The sequence below is a fragment of the Hemicordylus capensis genome, chromosome 4 (assembly GCF_027244095.1).
Source record: "Hemicordylus capensis ecotype Gifberg chromosome 4, rHemCap1.1.pri, whole genome shotgun sequence".
NCBI classification, from domain to species: domain Eukaryota; kingdom Metazoa; phylum Chordata; class Lepidosauria; order Squamata; family Cordylidae; genus Hemicordylus; species Hemicordylus capensis.
In genome coordinates, this window is record NC_069660.1 from 87,795,074 (window position 1) to 87,814,696 (window position 19,623).

At 44.8% G+C, this 19,623-nt stretch overlaps 1 protein-coding gene across 1 annotated transcript in view; it reads right to left on the reverse strand.

Moving 5' to 3' along the window:
- Window positions 1–4,477: 4,477 nt before the first annotated feature.
- Window positions 4,478–19,623, reverse strand: part of DMBX1 (diencephalon/mesencephalon homeobox 1) — a 52,497-nt gene continuing 37,351 nt past the window's right edge. Inside the window, exons 4-5 of the mRNA XM_053242455.1 lie at window positions 17,245–17,599; window positions 4,478–12,371 (exon numbers count right to left, since the gene is read on the reverse strand). Of these exons, the coding sequence (XP_053098430.1) occupies window positions 11,971–12,371; window positions 17,245–17,599 (756 nt within the window). The 3' untranslated portion in view covers window positions 4,478–11,970. The remainder of the gene's footprint in view (window positions 12,372–17,244; window positions 17,600–19,623) is intronic.

Consider the following 19,623-nt stretch of genomic DNA (forward strand, 5'->3'; position numbering starts at 1 on the left):
AATGAAATATCAAGACTGGCAATCCTATATAATAAAAGGCTAAGTGAGTGGCCGTGGCTTTGGAATGTTGGGGATCTGCGTCCCTGCCTCCCTGGGCTGTTCTGGGCCTGCGCGAAGCGCAGGCCCAGAAGAGCCCAAGGGACACAGGACTGCAGACACCAGTGTCCCACAGCCACGGGCGGCCATCAGCTGGTGTGTGGCGGCAGGGGGAAGTGGCCGAGGCGGCGGCAGAGCCGCCGCCTCGGCCATGAGCTGCGGCACGGCGAGAGGAGGCCGAGGCAACCAGAAGCAGCCGCCCTGAAAAAGGCGAGGGCAATGGCGGCGGGGGAAGACCGAGACGGGGGACAGGGAAGCTGGGCGAGGTGGCGGCGAAGCCGCCAACGAGGCCCACGCCCGCTCACAGCCGTCGCCCCCGCCTGCTCACCCGCCCTCCCAGCTGCCCAAAATCACCTTCCCCGCTCCCCCCCAAAAAAGATTAAGGGCCTAAATGGCCCATGAGAAGGTCGCCGCCCCCGCCTATCGCCCTCCCGCCCACCCAGCTGCCGAAGACCACCTTACCCGCTCCAGCCCGAGGGAAAAGAGAGGAGCTCACGAACAGAGCTCCTCTCTGTGCTAAGTCACTGCTCAAACTGCCGCTATGGACGCAAAGGACGCCTATTGCGTCCATTGCGACAGTATGGGCAGCAGCTTAACACAGAGAGTAGCTCTGTTCCCGAATTCCTCTCTTCTCCTTCGGGCTGGAGCGGGTAAGGTGGGCTCCGGCAGCTGGGTGCGCGGGAGGGCGATAGGCGGGGGCGGCCACCTTCTCATGGGCCATTTTGGCCGTTATTCATCCACACACACACCCCAAAAGTATAAGCAAAATAAGGAAGAACAAAAACAGAGACAACAACAAAAACAAAAAGAGAAAGGGGACAAGGGGAAAAAAAAGAGACAGAAAGAGAGAGAGAGAGAGACAGAAAAGACGGGATAGAAAGCTAGCGCCCGTTATCATAACGGGCTTAAAAATACTAGTCAAAGATAAATGTGTATCATGCATTTCTTAGAAATAATGGAATTACCCTGAATTGCACCAACAACTTAGCTACGGGAGAGAAACATCAGTAATAAGTACATTTTCATGAGCTTTATGCATTGCTATGTTTATATGGCTTTACATATCAAGTTAGTCAGGAGAAATTGAATAAAAGCATCTCAGGTCTGTGAAATGAGAGAAGATTATGAAAAGCAGATTTAATACAGTACCAGTTTTGTGATGTTTATGGCACATTTCATCATGTTGCTGAGGACACCCAATTACACAGTTTGCCAAGTAATCTCAAGTGGAGTGTAGACAGAGAATTAATGCCGATTCTCCCCTATACCTTACCCATTATATACATATTTCTTTAGGTGATCTGAAGTTTACCTGTATTAAAATTATCTAAATCCGCTGTTAAACCAAGCTGAGAAATTCACAACAATCTTCTTCTCATTTCTCATAGCATCATTCTTCGCCCCCACCCATCCCCCTCTCCGGATGATTTCTGAGGATAGTTGTGGTTTTGGCAGACAATTTGGTGGCTTTTCATTATAGCAATTCAATATGAATGATCTGATTCAAATCAACTTGTCTGTTGCTCACAAACTTAATTAGTGTTTATTTTTAAAGAAGGTGCTTTACAGCATGATTTTTTTTACGATGTGCTACATACAAACTAAGAGCTGAGCATGGGAAATGTTTTCACATATGCACAGAAGGAAAGGGCAACTTTCCCACAAGCCTCAGAGACATATATTTTGGGAGGCATAGACAGCTGCAGAGGGGAGGGGAGACTGCTGAAAATCCCTTCTGTGCATGTGAGGAAGTAAGCATCCCCTATGCGCAACTCTTAGTTTAGATGTAGGCTAATATTTTTATTACTCATCTTTCAGATTAGTGTCCTCTGTGTTCTAGAGTTTCAGTTGGGCTTTGTAGCATCAACTGTTAAGGAGAGAGGGAACTGGGACTTTAGAAAAAGAAGCAAAATTTATGCTTGCAAATAATGAGAAATGTAATAGTCATTTAGGAACTCTAAAATATGAACGTTTTAAATAGTTGATTGCCCTAAAATACAAGGGTTTTTTCCAATTAAAACAGCAACTTGGAATACATTTCGAGGCAAGCGACCTGGGGAAGTCCTTCCTTCCTGTTGCAATAATATACCATCCTGCATTTCCCAGCTCTACAAATGTATTCTAATCTTCAGTCAACATGGAAGCAGATAATTCCACTGAAGTACAACTTGTCCTGATGAACAACATGCAAACAATTTTTCCTCACATTGTTTTATTTTCTGAATATGTAAACAGGCAATTTTACATAAAGTAAGACTGACACAAGTTGGGTACACACGGCATCATGCTGCAGCCTGCTTCAAAATGAATACAATTGTATGTATTTTAAAACGATCAGAATAAATAAATATTATACATGTTTGCATTGCCAGATAGTGAATCTACGGCACAAAACTGTTACATTACAGCTTAATTTTTACAGAAAATTTATGGTACATAGCTTTGATTCCCCCCACCCCCCTGAAAATGCTTTGTTCCTTCTCCAGATATGGCAGACATGCATATCAAGTTGGGTTAGTAAAATGGAATGACTCACATAGCGGATTCAAAAACCTTATTAAACCCCCAAGATATCTCTAAACTGGTTGCCCTGGCTCCTCATTAGTTACTAAGAGTTTCGAAAGACAAAGAGGGCCATTCAAATTTCATATTCCATGAATATTTTATTAAATGTGTCCTGGTTACATTACATCTCTAGAAGGAATATTTATTCTTGCCTTTAGTACCACAAGTAACAGGGAGCTTTGCCACCAGGCCAAGAAGCTGCACTCGGTTGCCAACTCGGACTGAAGCGATTGCTGGAAATTTGGGCTGACATTAATACTAGTCCTCCACGGATGCACCAGATTTTCCCATTGCAGAGCAGCGGGGGCAATTTTCAATAATCCCCACTTCCTTCTACGGTAGCCTGTGCCTCCCAAAACTGAGAGTCCCCCAAAGGTCATAATTTTGGGAGGCAGTGCTGGAAGTAGGTGTTTTTAGGTAACTAAGGTTGCCATTCTAGAAACGTTCTTCTGGGAGTAAGCCCCATTTAAGACAATGGGACTTACATCCAAAAAAGAAAAAGAAAAAAAGCCAAAACCCTCAAATAGGAGTGTTTTGTATGAGTTACACAACTTCTTCGGATTCCTAGTGCCATTGACTAATTTAGAAATTCATGAGTAACTTTGGGAGCCTATTGCCTTGCCTTGCTTAGTGCTCCAGGTAGGAATAGGGGCCTTATAAATAGGGATGTGCGTTTCGGTTTGGATACAAAACATTTTGTGCACAAAACAGGCCATTTTGGCTGTTTTGTAGCCAAAACAAAACACCCAATGCTCAAAACAGAAAATTTTGTAGCCAAAACAAAACGTCCCTGTTTCGGATACAAAATGTTTTGTTCTTTTGGCTGTTTCGGAACTCCATTTTGCTGTCAGGAAAAGTCTTTCTCCTTCAGTCTCCATTTTGAGTTTTGACATCTGTTTGAATTTCCAGCCCGCAGATTGGCCAGCGAAAGCATGGGCTGATCTGCTGGCAATTGCCTCCTTATTCCTTTTAAGCAAATTTAAGGGTAAATTTTATCCTCATTGGCTAGTGGGGCAGTGCGCATTTACCCTCATTGGCCAGTGGGGCAGTGTGCATTTCATTGGTGGTGTTGTTTTACCCTGTTGTGTGTAGATCAATTGCATTTCAGGCGGTGGGGATGTGGATGTGCATGACCTTTGGAAATCTGCCTGATTTTTTCCCAAAGCTCTGCTGTTGTTGATGTGTGATGATGTTATTTTGGGTGGATTCAGGGCAGAAAGGGGGCTTTGGGGGCAGAAGAGTGATTCAGGTGGTAGTGCCCCAATGGGTGCCTGCTGCCAACCAGATTACAAAGGAATTGGGAAAAGGGCTGGTTTTTAAAGGATTTCTGAAGTTGACATGTCTTTGGGTCAGATTTGGGGCAGAAAGGGGGCCTGAGGGGCAAAACAGTGGGTTGGGTGGCAATGCCCCAAGGGGTGCCTCAACCCAGATTCCAAAGGAATAGGGCAAAGGGCTGATTTCTTAGGAATTGTTGAAGTTTATGCTTCTTTAAGGTCCCCCCCCCCGGAATAATGGAGGTTTCAGCAGACCCATAACTCCACCTGCGGGGCACTGGGGTGACCAGGAGCAAGTGGTGGTGTAGTGCACACAGGATGCCAACCACCCCCATGGGTTGCTAACCCATGGGGTGCTGGGTTCTGTTGTTTCTGAGGTGTTCTGAGTGTAGATTCTCTGGTAGCATATGAGAGTTTCAATGACAAACCATGAATCCACTCTCATTTGCTACCAGAGAATCTGAATCTACACTCAAAACATCTCAGAAACAACAGAACCCAGTACCCCATGGGTTAGCAACCCATGCGGGTGGTTGGCACCCTATGTGCTCTACACCACCACTCGCTCTGGGCCACCCTGGTGCCCCCCAAGTGTAGTTATGGGGCAGGAATTATGGAGGTCCATCATTCCCTATGGGGAAGAACTTTACAGACGCGCAAACTCCATTACATCTTTAAAAATCAGCCCTCTGCCCAATTCTTTTGAAATAATTCTGGCAGCTTCCTTGCCCCCACTGGGCACTACCACCCACCCTACTCTGCTCTGGGCCACCCCTTTCCCCCCAACATGAAGCTATACTTTTGCTGAAACCTCCATTCTTCCCTATGGGAAAAATCCTATACTTCAAAAATTCACCAAAAATCAGCCCTTTGCCCAATTCCTCTGAAATTTGGGTGGTAGTTTCCACCCATCGGGTACTACCACCCCCACCCACTATTTTTTTCCCAGGGGCCAATTTTTTAAAATCCAAAACGTTTCAGATTCAGATTTTGCAATTTCGAACAAAGAACAAAATGGGGGTGTTTCGGATTCGGGCCAAAAACAAAACAGGGGGGGGGGAACCCGCACAACTCTACTTATAAATCAGCTTAAGTTACAAAGAAGTTGATATCTATATATATAATTCTCCTGGGTGTGCCCAGGAGAAATGCGTCCCGGCAGCCCAGCTGATTGGCTGGGCTGCAGGGGGTGCCTGATTGGCTGGCAGCACACCCAGGAGAATTCGCTTGCTGGGCGGAGGCAAGGTGGCGGGCCCAGGGCCGTGGCGGCGGAGCCCAGCAAGGCGGTGGGCCCAGCAAGGTGGCGGCGGCGGCCCCGGCCGTGAGGCGGGGCGAGGCGGCGGGCCCAGCGCGATGGCGGCGGGCCAGGCCGTGGTGGCGGGGCCCAGCTAGCGGCGGGCCCAGCGAGGCACGGCAAGGCGGCGGGGCCCAGCGAGGCGGCGGGGCCGGGCCCAGCCGTGGAAGCGAGGCGGCGGGACTGGCCGGGCTGGGCCCGGCCGCGGAGACAAGGCGGCGGGCCTGATGGCGGCACTCTGGGGCCGGCCGCGGCATCGGCGGTGGCACTCTGGGGCTGGCCAGGCCCGCTGGCGGCGGCGGCCTCACTCTGCCCCGCCGGAGACGGGGGGCGGGAGGAGAGAGAGAGGTAGCCTGGCCTGGCTGGGCCCGGCCGCGGAAGCGAGGCGGCGGGACTGGCCGGGCCGCGGAGGCGAGGCGGCGGGACTGGCCGGGCCTGCCTGCGGAGGCGAGGCCGCAGCGGCCGCACTCGGCCCCCGCAGGGCGGCGGCGGCCGCACGGGTCAGCTAGTACCAATGTATTCCGTTTATGTATACTTGAAGACCACATATCCTTGGTAACCATTATATAATGGCCACCCACATATGTACTTCACATGGCCAAACAAAGGCAGCCCAGGTTACACTGTAATAGCAGAGCTTTTTACTTGTGCAGAAAGATGTGGGCTGTTCTTCATCTTTGGCTGTCTTGGGCTATCTGTCTTTGGCTAACTTTTCTCTATGCAAATATAGAGAAAGTCCATTTTAATTACTACAAGTTACACCTTTGACCAGAGAGCAGTGTGGTCCTTGTTACACATTTTCAATGCTTTTTGAAGCAAGCAAACAAGAGAACCTGTCGTGGGGGGGGGGGACAATAATCTTAGCCTTTTTTATTCACAGTTGAGCTTAACATGGGCACAAAGTATACCTCCAGCCTTAGCATGTTTACTTGGAAGTAAAGCCCAATTCTCCCATGCAGCAGCTGAGGTTATTTTCACATTGGTTCACTTTAGCCTGTAACTGGGAGCTCTCATTGAATGAGTCTCCATACACGTCTATTTCCTGCACATAAAAAAAGAACCTGTAAGGGAGGAGTCGTCCAGTCTAGCCTTCTCCTTCATATTTAGCTTTAGATGTGCAAGGATTTTTTAAAACGGAGGAATTCAGTCATGTGAATAAATTCAGTCATGTGGTACAATCCAAAAACCATTTTACATTCTAATCTGCTGTTTGTGTGGACTAGTGCCACTGACTGACATCTAGAGTAGCATTCCAAAGATGCAGCAGGAGCTGCATCCTCTCAAGGAGAAGTTGCTCCTAACTCAACCAGAGTCTTCCCAAGCAGCAGAGCATGTGCATGAGAGGAGGGATTTTTGATGCTCTCCCCTGCAGCCATAAGTGCTCTTTGTCTTCCAGGAATATGTCCCTGAGGGCTGTACAGCCTTTAGGGACACATATCTGAAAGCTAAGGAGCACATACTGAGGCAAGGAAGATCAGCAAACATTGCTCTGCTCTCCCCCTACACATGTGCTCTGCTTCTTGGGAAGACTCTGCCTCTTGTATCCTTGGAATGCTGCTCTGGATGTCAGCTACTGCATTTAAAGAAATGTTAATGGTAAGCTTAAGGTTACAACTATGATGATGAAGAACCCACTTCTTTTAGATTTGGATCTGATCCTTCAAGTGCTCTCCAGTTAAACTTTAGGATGGGATCTCTGCATTGTGCATGACCCTGCTTTCATGACAGTCTAAAGCATTTATTGATGATCCAAGCAGCAGCCTCCACTTGCAAATACTCAAGCAATGGCTCTACTAAGTTTACAACTTTTAAATTGTACAAAATAGGACTTGTTATTCAGATTGATTATTTTCCAAGCATGGTGGGAAATGTCTATCTAGATGATATCGTGAGAAATGGTCACTTTATTTTGAAATGCAATCTTTTTAAAATAAATCTCAAAATTGCCTGTTTCTATGGGAAACCTGATTAATGTATATTAGAATTTACTGGTTAATTTTTTTCTTCCCAAATTCAAACAAGTCTGTAACAAAATTTGTACATACAATTTGATAGTTAAATAACTCTTTTAAATGTCTTACTTTGGGGCTTGTGGCTAGTGTGTGTATGTTTTCTTTCTTTCTCTGTACCAATATTCAGGAAATTTGTGATTCAATTAAAGCTTTTGGACCAACAGAAGTTTTACTAATTTGGCTAAGTAGACCTTGAGATATAAGAGAAAGGAGTTAATGCAATAATTGCAGGACAGAAAAACAGTTCATACTTTGGAGATCATAAGAAAGAACTAATTGCATTGTTTGCCACTGAGCATTAATTTTGCAAGGACAAGGCCACAATCCTATACACACTTACTTGAGAGTAAGTCCCATTGAACAATGGGATTTGCTTCTAAACAAACTGGCATAAGAATGTGCTTGTTATGATTTTTGTTGTGTTTACAACATGTGGCTATTCTCACATGCACCCTAACCCAGGCTAGAGAATCCCAGCCTGGGTCAGGTTGCACATGAGAATTGCTGGGAGAACCACTAGGATTGGGCCTTATCTCAGTGAGGCAGTGCCATCTAGAACAGCTTTTAAACTCAGCTCATTGCTGCTGGGGTTAAGGGCTCAAGTGAGCCCTTAACCCAGGCTTCGGGATAGTGTGTTCACTGGGGCTACTTTCAGCCCCAGGGAACACAGAAATAGGCGCCTAGAGCACCCATCTCCTGGGTAGCTTTTCCTCCTACCTTGCTTCCACACAATCACTTCTACCCAGGTTTCCCTCTAAACTTGCTTCCACACAACTGAAAATTGGGAGCACACAGAGCCCCCAAACCCGGGTGGAACACAGTTTTTGATAGTGTGAATGACTTCCATGTGCAGCACTTGCAGCAGTTTCCAAGAGTTCTTACTCAGAGCAAGTATTAATTCCAGAGTAAGGGATGCTGTGGATTCAGCCCTCTATCTGTTTTTAAAAGATATAAGGATTATACAGAAATATGATGACAGAAATGAGAATTTTGCACAAAATAAAAGTGGTAGTATGTTTACGCACCACAGTATCAGCCCTGCAACAGACCAATCAGAGGTTTTTCGAACACGTTGGACGAAGTGAGACTGGAAACACAAGGCAAGATGTTGCTCATGGAGCTGGTTCAGGCAACTGGCTGTCTTAAACACGAAGCTGAGATGTGTGGTCATGCACATTCCTTCCACAGGCATTTAAGGGTCTGAACCGGCCCATGCAGAATGGAAGGGGAAACTTATTTTACAGCAAAGTAACCTACAAGTTCATGCAGATTTTAGGCAACAGTACTGCCTACATTTGAAACAATGCTAGCAAGAAAAACAAACTCACAGTTACATTCTTTTAATGATATAAAGCTAAAACAGCTTCAGTGCTTGGTCCTTTTTAGAAATAATGAATATGTTCATTCCAGTATCTATACTTCTGTGCACATGTCTTATCAACTTTCCTCATTTCCAAACAATTATATGAAAATGAATAAGACAATTTATTTTTGATCATGGTGAATGGCTAAGGAAAAGCAGTTCCTAGAAGGAACTGAAACAAAAACATTGGATTTCCAAGGCAATTCCCATCTTAAAATGTCAATACTTATTAGGCAGATGACTTGTTTACTTACTGTATGCTGATACAGAAGTCTAGCATTTTCTTTTAGTTGACACAAGCATAGTAGAGAGGGAAAGATCAGTACTGTTAGGAGAAATATAGCAGGGTGGAGGGAAGTGAAACCACTCTTTTTCTCTCTTTTTGTTTTAAACCCTAGAAACAAGTTGAAAAACAATGTGTGTTTTTAAAAAAGGAAACCAAACAAGTGAATCCCTGTACAGATTAATTACTTGTAAAGTTGCACAGGTGTATTGCTTCTGCTTTACAGAAATGATGAGTTTGCTACACTGACAGAATAAATTGGAAGCAACATGTAGTCATCAATGTTGACCTGTCTGGAATCAAGTGAATTTAGAGGTTTCACCACCCTGGTCACTGTTCACTGACACAATATTAATTTAATGCCTATTGCTAGCCTCCTTAAAAAGTCCTTCCAGAGCAATTTTAAAGGAATTCTGACATTTCTGCCCTTCTGTGTTTAAATCAGTCTCCCATCTCCATGTTATTGTGAAGTCATAAATCAGGAACTTTTGTGAAGCATCGGTCTTAAGAAGGTACAGTCTTTTGCAAAGGCCTTTTGGGATATGATATATAATGAGTTGAAGAAAATTTTTTAAATGACATTTCCTAAGAGGCCAAAATCCTTCCTGCTGGGAATAACGCAAGGAGAGTTTTCCAGAAGAAACTTAACATTTTTTATGTATGCAACCACGGCGGCCAGAATAGTATATGCGCAGAAATAGAAGGACAATAAAATGCCCTCAAAAGAAGATTGGTTGATAAAAATTTTGGAATATGCTGAGATGGCAAAACTTACAGCGCTGATAAGGGATGAAAACTTGGAATGTTTTAAAGAAGATTGGAAACCATTCTTACTATACTTAAAGAACTATTTTTCTAATATGGACCTTTCATCAGGGTTTGAAATTTAGTAATAATAGCAGGTTGGGTAGAGTAAAATCAAGTTTGCAATGTGTAGGATATATGTTTTGAATTACTATAGCAAGGGTTGACTTGTATAGTTAATGAATCGCGCAGATTGGTGAGCGGGAAGTCAATATTTACTTAATTAGATGTAACGGGATTGTTAAGATATTGTAAAAACCAATAAAAATTTTAAAAGGAAAAAAGAGAAGGTACAGTCTTTTAAAATGATGAGCAGGTGATACTCCTACATTTGAAAAAAGTTGATTACTGAGATTATTCTCAAGGATCACATAGGATTTATATATCTTGCATGTGTGGAGAGGGTGGAAAAGACAATACTGCTTTGCTATGTGCCGTCTACTGGAAGGGATAGCAGCTGCAGTTCAGCCTATAATGTATGTATCAAGGAGAACACTTAGTTCTCCTTGATACATCTTTGCCTGAATTCCAGCTAATCAGAACAAAATATAATAGAAAAATGTTCCTGCCTTGCAGCTCTAATAAATGTTCTAGCTGCCTTGGAAGTTGTTCCTGTCTACCTTTAGAACCCAGTAATGGTTGGTAGGCATAATGTATTACAAACCCCAAACAAAAGCAGCCTTGCTCTTGGGTATCTTTCTGTTCAGCTTTGTACAGGCATTTTAAGGTGGCCAAATTAGTTCCTAGCTGGTTTCCAGTTAGTATGTAATAGCAGATATCACCATTCACTTACTAGCATAAAATAAATGCTGAAAGTGTTATAATGAAATTCAGCCAGAACTTTCCCCTTGAAATTGTGTTGTAAACTTGGGGGGCGGGGGGGGGGCGGGGGAGTTAATGTAAAGAGCGAAATTTTTAAGATTTGCTTGGGGATATTAATCTTTCAGAAAAGTGACCTTAGACTGTGAAAAAATGAAGCTCAAGTGTTCACTGAACAAGTTTTCATACAAGTTTTTACAATGTTGGTTTGGTTTTAACTTTAAAAACACACCCCCCAATGTCCTGTTTTCAGCTAACTCTCATTAATGCTATTTAAGGTGTAGGAGATACACTTTTTTTAAAAGGACCACAAGACTAATTAAAGTACAATTAGGATAACAGAAAATAAAATCGCTTATTAAGTGCCCCTTGATGTTTATCCCAATGTCCGTTTCTGTCCTACAAGCATGGGGGTAGATTTTAATTACTGGTTTCCACTCACTCCCCCCTGCTCACTTTTCACTTCTTGGTCCCATACTTATCTTAAATCTATCCTTCTGTTCAAAGAACTGTAACTTGCAACTAGTAGGAAAGCACTGGGAAATGACAAGTACAACCTTTTAATTCATTGTCCGAATTAATCTCAAAGGTTTTACACAAAATTTATACAGTGGAATGTGTGTACACTTCAGAAGACAATAAAGGAGAGAAACTAGATTTAAAAAATCTTTGGAATTTGTAAAGGAGGTTTGTAAAGGAAGTTCTAGTGCTTTCATTTCTCTCATTCATTTCATTTGAAGAAGTGCTCCAGCAGTGGATACCTTCCTGCTACAAGTGCTTAGGCAGGAAGAAACTCTTAATAAGCTCCTGGCATTGATAAAATGTGGCTACTATGGAGAACATGGGGAGAACATGGCATTGGGGGTTCAGAATATTTTTCTGTTAAACCACACCTGCAACACTGACCATATAAAATCAGCTGACAGAATTTGGCTTTTTTTATTACAGTGTTGATTCTACCTAGTATATAAGAATAAATGTAAAAGAAAAGGGAAGGGACGTGCTTCACAATTCTGCATAAGGCAACACTGACGTCAACACACAAGTGAAGGAACGTTTCCGACATTATATAAACTATATACAGTATGAAGCAGGTCCTTCTCTCCCTCCCCCCACCCCAGAGAAACAATTCAATCAACACATTTATCATGGCATCATCTAAAGAATCTTTCCAAATATTACATATTTGACTCAATTTCACATTTAAAACATCTTTCCTTTCTGTAGGTTATTTTTAAATAGGTCAGTGGAAACAGGCAGAGTAATACCCCAATATGGAAACCAGAACTACAGGAGACGTAAAAGGAGTTAATGTTTCCTTATGAGTGGAAGCACCTTGATGCAGGGCAAAGTTGAGAACATGTTGCATGTCAAAGGGCAACCCGTCCAGTGGCAAAGACATGGTGCGTTTCCTTGTGGTCATCCATCAGTTGAACTCTTACCATGTTTATGCCTGCCACTCAGTTTGGTAAAGTGTCCAGTCCCAGAGAAGCAGCATGTTGCTTTGCTCGCAGCCGTAGGTTCTCGATACTCGTAGTTTTACTGTTCAGGCTTGGAAGGGAGGAGGAAGCCTGCAGGATAGGAGAGGACCACACCTGCTGGGCATGGGAAAGCGACTGGTAATAGGACTGGCAGTGCAGTGAACTTAGGGGTGCCATGTTGACATTCATGCCCAAATAAGGCATGGCAGAAGGGTTCCCCATTTCAAAGGAGGAGTAATGGACCAAGTTGTTTGTGGCTGCCATGTGCTGGCGGAATTGCTCTTGTAGGCGGAAGAGGCTGAGTGGTGAGGAGGAATAGGAGTGGGTCTGAGATACACTGCTGCTGGAAGATGGTGTGGCTGTGGCACTGAGAGGTGAATCTGTTGTTTTTTTAAAGGGAGAACAAAACAAAGTCAACAAAACAGAATTGTACTGGGAAATAAGTTTAGCTCCAGAAAGAATTATTTCATTATTATTACTCCAAATTACTCTAAATTCAGGGCAGCTATGAATACTGCAGCATGCTGGGGCGGGGGCAGGGGCAGGGGGAGCAAGGAGAGAACCATGAGTGTGGGAAGGCAGTACATTACTCTTCTTGATCAATGTAAAACCTAAATTCTAAATGTCTTCAGTTTGTTCTGCGCTGTCATTTACACGTAGTACAAAGCGTATGAAGATGTCCTTTAACGTCACATATGAAAACTGTTTTATCTTTTCCAGTTCTGGACATTGTTGTCCAGATTGCAGAATAAGGCTGTCATAAAGCTAAACTGGAGGTTGGCTATTTAAAGCAGATATCAGAGAATCATAGGGCTGGCCAGGGCCTTGGAAGCCATCTAGTCCAACCCTGCTCAATGGAGGAAATCAGAGCTAAAACATTCCCAGCTGAGTTATCAGTTCTTACACTAAGGATAGAATCCGATAGGCCGCTGGGTTGGTAAAATTTCTCACTGTGTTGTACAGAGATTTCATATGCTCTTTTTGCTGCTGCTGTTATTAACTGCTTCTGCATATGTGATACGTATCTACTGAGAAAGGCTATATTGTTGTTGTTGTGTGTGGAGGGTCTTTTACAAGAAACAAAAATAATCCCTGTTGCCTAGTCAGAGCTGGAGGGGATTTTGGAGGTCATTTTTTTCAAGCTCTTGCTTGATGTAGAAAATTCAGAGCTTGAGCATCCCCAACAAGTGACTATCCAGCCACTGCCTGAAGCCTCCAGCAAGGGCGAGCCCAGCACCTCACTAAATACACCCCCCCTCCCAATAAATGTATGTATTTGTCAATTGTCAAAAAAATGTTTCTTCTAATGTTCAGCCGAAATCTACTCTCTTGCAAATTAAGCCCATTAAATCTATTCCTGGAAGCTATTCTCATGACCAGAGTGGGTAGGAGAGGGTTATCCCAGGTAGCTCTGGTTGTTTGGGGAATCGGGAACCCTCCTGACCCAGACACTCCATCCCTGGGTAGCAGTAGCAGACCAGCTCCTGGGTGGTTGGTGGCCACGTTAATTAGAGAATCAGGGGCAATGAGGGGCCAGGCAGAGCAGAGCGGCTGTAATCATGACGGCAGCCACTCCACTGCTCACACAGTGCATTGTGGGATCCTGGAGGACCCAGGGCAAGTTTTCCCACTTCCGTTTGAGCTCTGGAGGTCATTGCCATGCTGCTTGCGTGGGTGTAGGAGGCTCATGCCATGTGGGAGCAGGAAGATAAGAGCCTACTCATGAGTAGACCCCCAGCTCCAGGGGGTCTCCCCAGTATGCCCTGCATGCTTGCGCAGGGCATACTGGGACTTGTGGGGGCCACGCAGCCCCCGCTCCCCCCACCCCTGCCGGCTCCGTCACGGAGCCAGCCATCGTGTGGGCAGCCGATCCAGCCTCCCAGGACTCCCTGCCCACTCGTAAGCGGGGAGAGCGGGCTTAGCCCGCTCTTCCCGCTCACCCAAGGAAAATGGGTCTCACTGATCATGAGACCCAATCCAACAAGTCTTTGTCTACACCTATGATACCCCCCCACTTCTCTTCTCCAAGCTAAACATACTTCAGTAAAAGGCAGTCTTCTCACATCTCCCGAAACTCATTGCAAAAATATCTCCCACCCCCCAAAAGTGATATTTGTTAGCTGCCTTGAAGCTTATGTGAAAGATGGGATATAAATAATACACAAATGCTGATCTGTGAAATTGAGAATGCCACAAATTATTGCCGATTCTCTTTTCTCTAATATAAGGGTATTCACATGCACAGCCTTACTCAAGTTAAAATAGCCCAGCCTGGGTTAGGCTGCACTTGTGAAGTGCTGGGAGTGAGGTCCCTCGCCAAGCCCCACGTTTTGACCTGGCATTTAGCAGAGACTAAGCGGACCTGTGGTTCGCATACTTGTGGTTCACTTAACCTCGGCCAGCGATCTTCTGGGAGATCACTGCTGGGTTAAACGGCTCCCCTCCCAGCCTGCCGCCACGTCCAGCAGTGAGCTGGGCGGGTGGCGGAGCGGGGGAGAGCAGCAGCCGTGCCAAGTGTGGCAGCTGGTCTAATGAGAGCAGCCACCGCGCTCATGCCCCAGGGCACCTGGGGGTGCAGGCGAGGGGAGAGTCTGCCCACTCCCAACATCTCCCTCCACTGCACCACTGCTCCTTTGGGCACGTGGTGCAGCAGAGGGGTGGATGGATGCAGCTGCTCATCTGCTGGAGAAGACAGAAAGCTCCCGCCTTTTCCACAGCCCACCTTCCCTTCCCGGCAAGGGCGTCTGAAAGACCTCTTTGTTTGCACAAGCCAGTAGTTAGGCAAACAAAACTGAACAAATCAGAGTGTTTTTTGAAGATCCTGAGTACAATGTGGCCATTCTTTTAGGATCAGCTTCTCACAAAACCCAAACCCTTCTGTCATATGAAGCAGGGAATGTTGTTCATGGTAACTTTCATTCTTCCAGAATGTTTCATTCTTCTCTGAATCTAACCTAGGTCTATAATTTTTGGTCAAATCATCCATCCCTCAATTAGAAAAAAAAAGTGGGTCAATGAATAAGGAAACCCGAGTTCAAGTCCCTAGTCAGATATGAAACTAGAGAGTGTACTTGAATTGGCTTCATCATCCACATCCCTGTTCTAGGGCTTTTATAGATTACACTTTTCCTGCTGTCTTTTCTCCACATTTGGTGGTCCCACTCAACTCACTAGGTCAGGGCTGAAAAACTTTGGCCCTCCTGCAGATGTTGGACTACACTTCCAATAATACCAGACTATTGGTCACAGTGGCTGGTGATGATGGGAGCTGTAATCCAAAACCAGCTGGAAGGCCAAGGTTGTGCAGTCCTACACTAGGTACACAGACATAACCCAGTGTGTATTGTGGGTTGCATGCAGGCTGCACAAAGAAACTAGATTATGCTTTTCAGACCCACACATGCATGTACACTCTACTCAAATGCTACATCCATGTGCAGGGAGAAGATCAGGGTGAAAGTACTGCCTGAGCAGATGATTAAATCACCTGAAAAACTCAAGCTTATCAGGTGGCATCTGTAGGTATCCTCCAATCATGCAATTATATTAACTGCCACCATCTTTCCCCTTCCCTGGATTTCTGTGTGAGGGCAAAGGGACAGAAACACTGGGCTTAATCGCATAGGCAGCCCCATCTCTTCCTGCAGTACAGGCATCATGCATTAAGCTTTTAAGTAGCGATTGGAAGGCTTCTGCACTGCCAGGACTGAAAATACCCAAGGATGAAAAGCTTGTGTGAAATTACCCTCAGCCATTCACTGAGAGCAGAAGTTGCCAGTGAACCTGTAATGAATTGTATTTTGAAAAGCGCATCTCATCATGGGGGGCATGGGGAAGCTTCTAGCAGTGAATAGCTGATTCGCCAAAGGCATGTGGCATATTGAAAAATAGTCCCCAAAGTTGTAATTAGTATGACTGATCTGCTTCACCATGATCTTTCGGGGGTGAAATATATACAGAGTATAAAGCATTTTGACCTTTGAAGAAACGATGCCAGTTATATACACAATTATGCATTGGGATCCTCCTGGCATATATCCCTGCAAAATGATGCTCCTAATTCTTCAAGCTTGATTGAATTGTGAGAATGTGGGGTCTCATTCTTAAACAATAGTCCTTACATGGATTTTAGAGAAAATGGCGTGAAAAACCTCAGAACCACCCAAAGATCATATCCGCATAGGCAATGACTGCATGGTAGTTGCATGAAAATATTTTGATTTCTTTGCATAATGGCTCCCAGCATGTAGCCAGATTGGTAACTACTACAGAAGTAATGTTTGCAGCTAAGAATCCTGTGCAGGATGGTGGCTCCCCATCACATATAGAGACTTCTACCTTGTGCCCATCATATGAACAGAACAGCCCTGTGGCCATGTTTTTCTGCACAAGTCCAATTTATGGCACTTTTTATTTTCTTACTACTACAAATTTAGGGCACAGCCTTTGAGTTCTTTGGCAGCTGTGGTCTTGGGGAGCTCATGCTATGATAAATCCTAAGTCTGATCTTCAGTTGCCACTACATGTGTGGTTTTGAAACATCTGGCTATGGTGTATGTCCTGCGCATTCAGAATCCAGATTTTTTTCAGATCTCATTGTTACCACAGACCTGTTTAAAACAGTCTTGGTAACAATGTTAAATTAAGTGGGTAATGACTAATCAATTGGGTTGCATATATTACAACTGAGTAACTCATGCCAGCAAGAGGGGAAAGCTGGCAGAGGGGCATATGATCACTTTTCCTCCAATACAGAAAAGGCTCATTCTCACAACCAAAAACTGGAGAAAAGCAGCATCCAGCCAGGTGCCAAGGGCCATGAGCCCTCCCAAGAAATGGTTGTGTGTTGACCAAAACTGAGGTAGAGAGGGGAGTGATCGTGCACTAGCTGTGACCTGGGTAGGGTGGTCGTGGCCAACCTACATCATTTACCCAGCATTTTATCAAACGTGGAAGAAAAACTCATTCCGCGCTGTTCTACCCCAGATTGTGGCTAGCACACAACCACTTTCCAGTCCTCCACCTCGATTTGCGATGACACAGCAATTTCTTAGGAATGCACATGGGGCCTGGAGCCTGACTGGATGCTCCTCGTACACAGCTTTTGGTCATGATAATGGGCCTAAGGTATGTTTGCGGGGGGCGGGGGGAGTCAATTTTTAGAGAAAGAGAAATATTCATCTGCACTCATTCTTGGGTTCTGGAGCTGACCCAGAGTCCTCTTAGAGAAGCAAGCCTCACCTTCTTCCTCACCTGCTTTTGGGCTTGCCCTCTTGCTGTTGAGAGTCTTGTTTTCAGCTCCTGGGCTCTTGTCTGCTTTATTCTCCTCCAGCAAAATCTTGAATTCTTCCTCCCGGTCAGTCTGGTCCTCGGCTGCTGACTCGCTTGCCGACTGCTCTGACAGAGTCAGGTTGAGCTCTGCATTCCCCTCACTAGGCAGGCTCAGAGATTTGTCTGCATCGGGAGTTGGTGTCTGTGTTTCTAAGAGAGGAGCATCTGCTTTGCCCTCACTGTGGTTGGCTTCAGAGTCTTTCTGCTTCTGGAGCTGCTCTTTTTGCAGACTGCGCTGCTTCTTCCGAAACTTGGCTCTTCTGTTTTTAAACCAAACCTTCATTTGGCAGAGAAGAAGGAGTCAGTGAAAATATATTTAGTATCCTATAGTAATAATATAGGCTGTGCGGGTGGGTTTTTTGTTTTTGAGATACCTTATAAAACTAAAACTAGGAATACAATCGTGAGAACTGTAATTGGAGCCCACTACAGGGAGCTTATACCAGAAACCAACTCTGACAGAAGCTACTCATGGAGACTATTCCCCTCCAATATTTTTCACAATATACAGCTATTAAAATCTCCACCATTGCTTTCAGTAATCACCTGGAGATGGGTGCTGATTCCTAGAGACTCCAGGCCAGTCCTGGAGGGCTGATAACCCTACTGGGAATATTATATTACTCGAAACCAGTGTTGTCTGCCTGTTTGCTTTGGAGCTCAGTCCAAAGTGTTTGCATTTTTATTTATTTATTTATTGTTACATTTATATACCACCTTTCATTAAAATAATCCCAAGGCATTGACTTGTAAAGCCCTAAAGAGACTAAGATATCATGGGATTGCTTTATGGGGTCTCATGAGTTTAGAATAAATTCCCCCCAAACTTTCAGGAGCACTGTTCTCTTTAAGGCGTGCGCACACTAGGGATGTGCATAGAACTGGTGGGGGCTGGTTTGACAGCTGAGTGTGTGTGCTGCTTTAAGGGTGGGGGAGGGTGCACTTACACCCCCACCCTGCTGTGTTTCCCCCAGTTATCTAAAAGTTCATTGGGGCGGCAGCATACCTCCCTGCTGCCATGTTTTCAGGATGTACCTGGAAGTAGCGGGCACAACTGCGTTGCGCGCAGGTGCACCTTCTGGATACATACGGACAATGTGGCAAATGGGGCGGCAGGGAGGTACGCTGCCACCCTGATGGGCTTTTAGATAAGCGAGCGCCAGTGGGGGAAACACACCGAGGGAGGGTGTAAGTGCACCCTCCCCCGCCCTTAAAGCAGGACCCGCTCGCCATTGAACTGGTGGAACCACCCACCGTTTGAACTAGTCCTGAGGCCCATAAAGGGCCTCGGTCCGTGGACATTCCCAGCACATGCTCACAAGTTTTTGGATGACCGCTCTGTTCATTTTAGATTCCGCTCAGGTTGAATCAGGAAGGCCCCACTCTGAATACATGTGCATGCACACTGCCTTGATACTGCCTCTCAGAACAAAACCCATTCCACACAGAGATGAAAAACCGTAGAGAGACCACTGCTCAGGAGCCTGAGAACCATCATGAACTTCCTATTATTGAGCTGAGAGTCATACAGGAAACAAACTCCAAAGAAGGGTATGATTGAAAGGAACAGTACATCACAACCACCCTCCTCTTCTAAATGAGATGGCCCACTCACTTTGGTCTTCAGGGAAGGCCTACTTGCACACACACGCACACACGCGCACACACACCACACACTATCTTCAGTGGTTATGCAGGTAGGTATGAAGGACAGGAAATATCTGGATATTTTTCTAACAGAAAAATGGAATGTCAGTATTTTTAATTAATAAATAAATATTAGGCAGTTTAATAAGCTCTTCCAGTGGGCAGATACCCATTACATACATTGTTGCAATATATTGCAACATACATTGCATACATTGACATATAATGCATGCTCAGATTGTGCCTAAACTGTTGTTTTCTGGGGTGGGAAGGTCCTCTAGCATATTTTGAACAGAGAACACTAAAAAAACAAAGCACAAGAAGCTCTTTGCATCATAGCCCACAGGTTGAAAGTAGGCACCAGCTGGGACCACAGTCACTCTCAGACATTTGAAACTCCTCTAAGAAAAACCAACAAATGCTAGTTCCCGCCCTGCCAGAAAATGTATTGTGATACATTTTCTACACTAAAAACAGTGAAATTTCAAATGTTTTTAAAAGCTTCTCTCTCTGAATTCTAACTAACATCCTAACATGGCCACCAAAAATTAGATTTCAGCACATTTTAAAAGTAAAGTAAATTGAGGTTTCAAGATTAAAAAATAAGGTTACATGCTTTCAATTTCAAGATATGCAGATGTGTATGACTTGAAG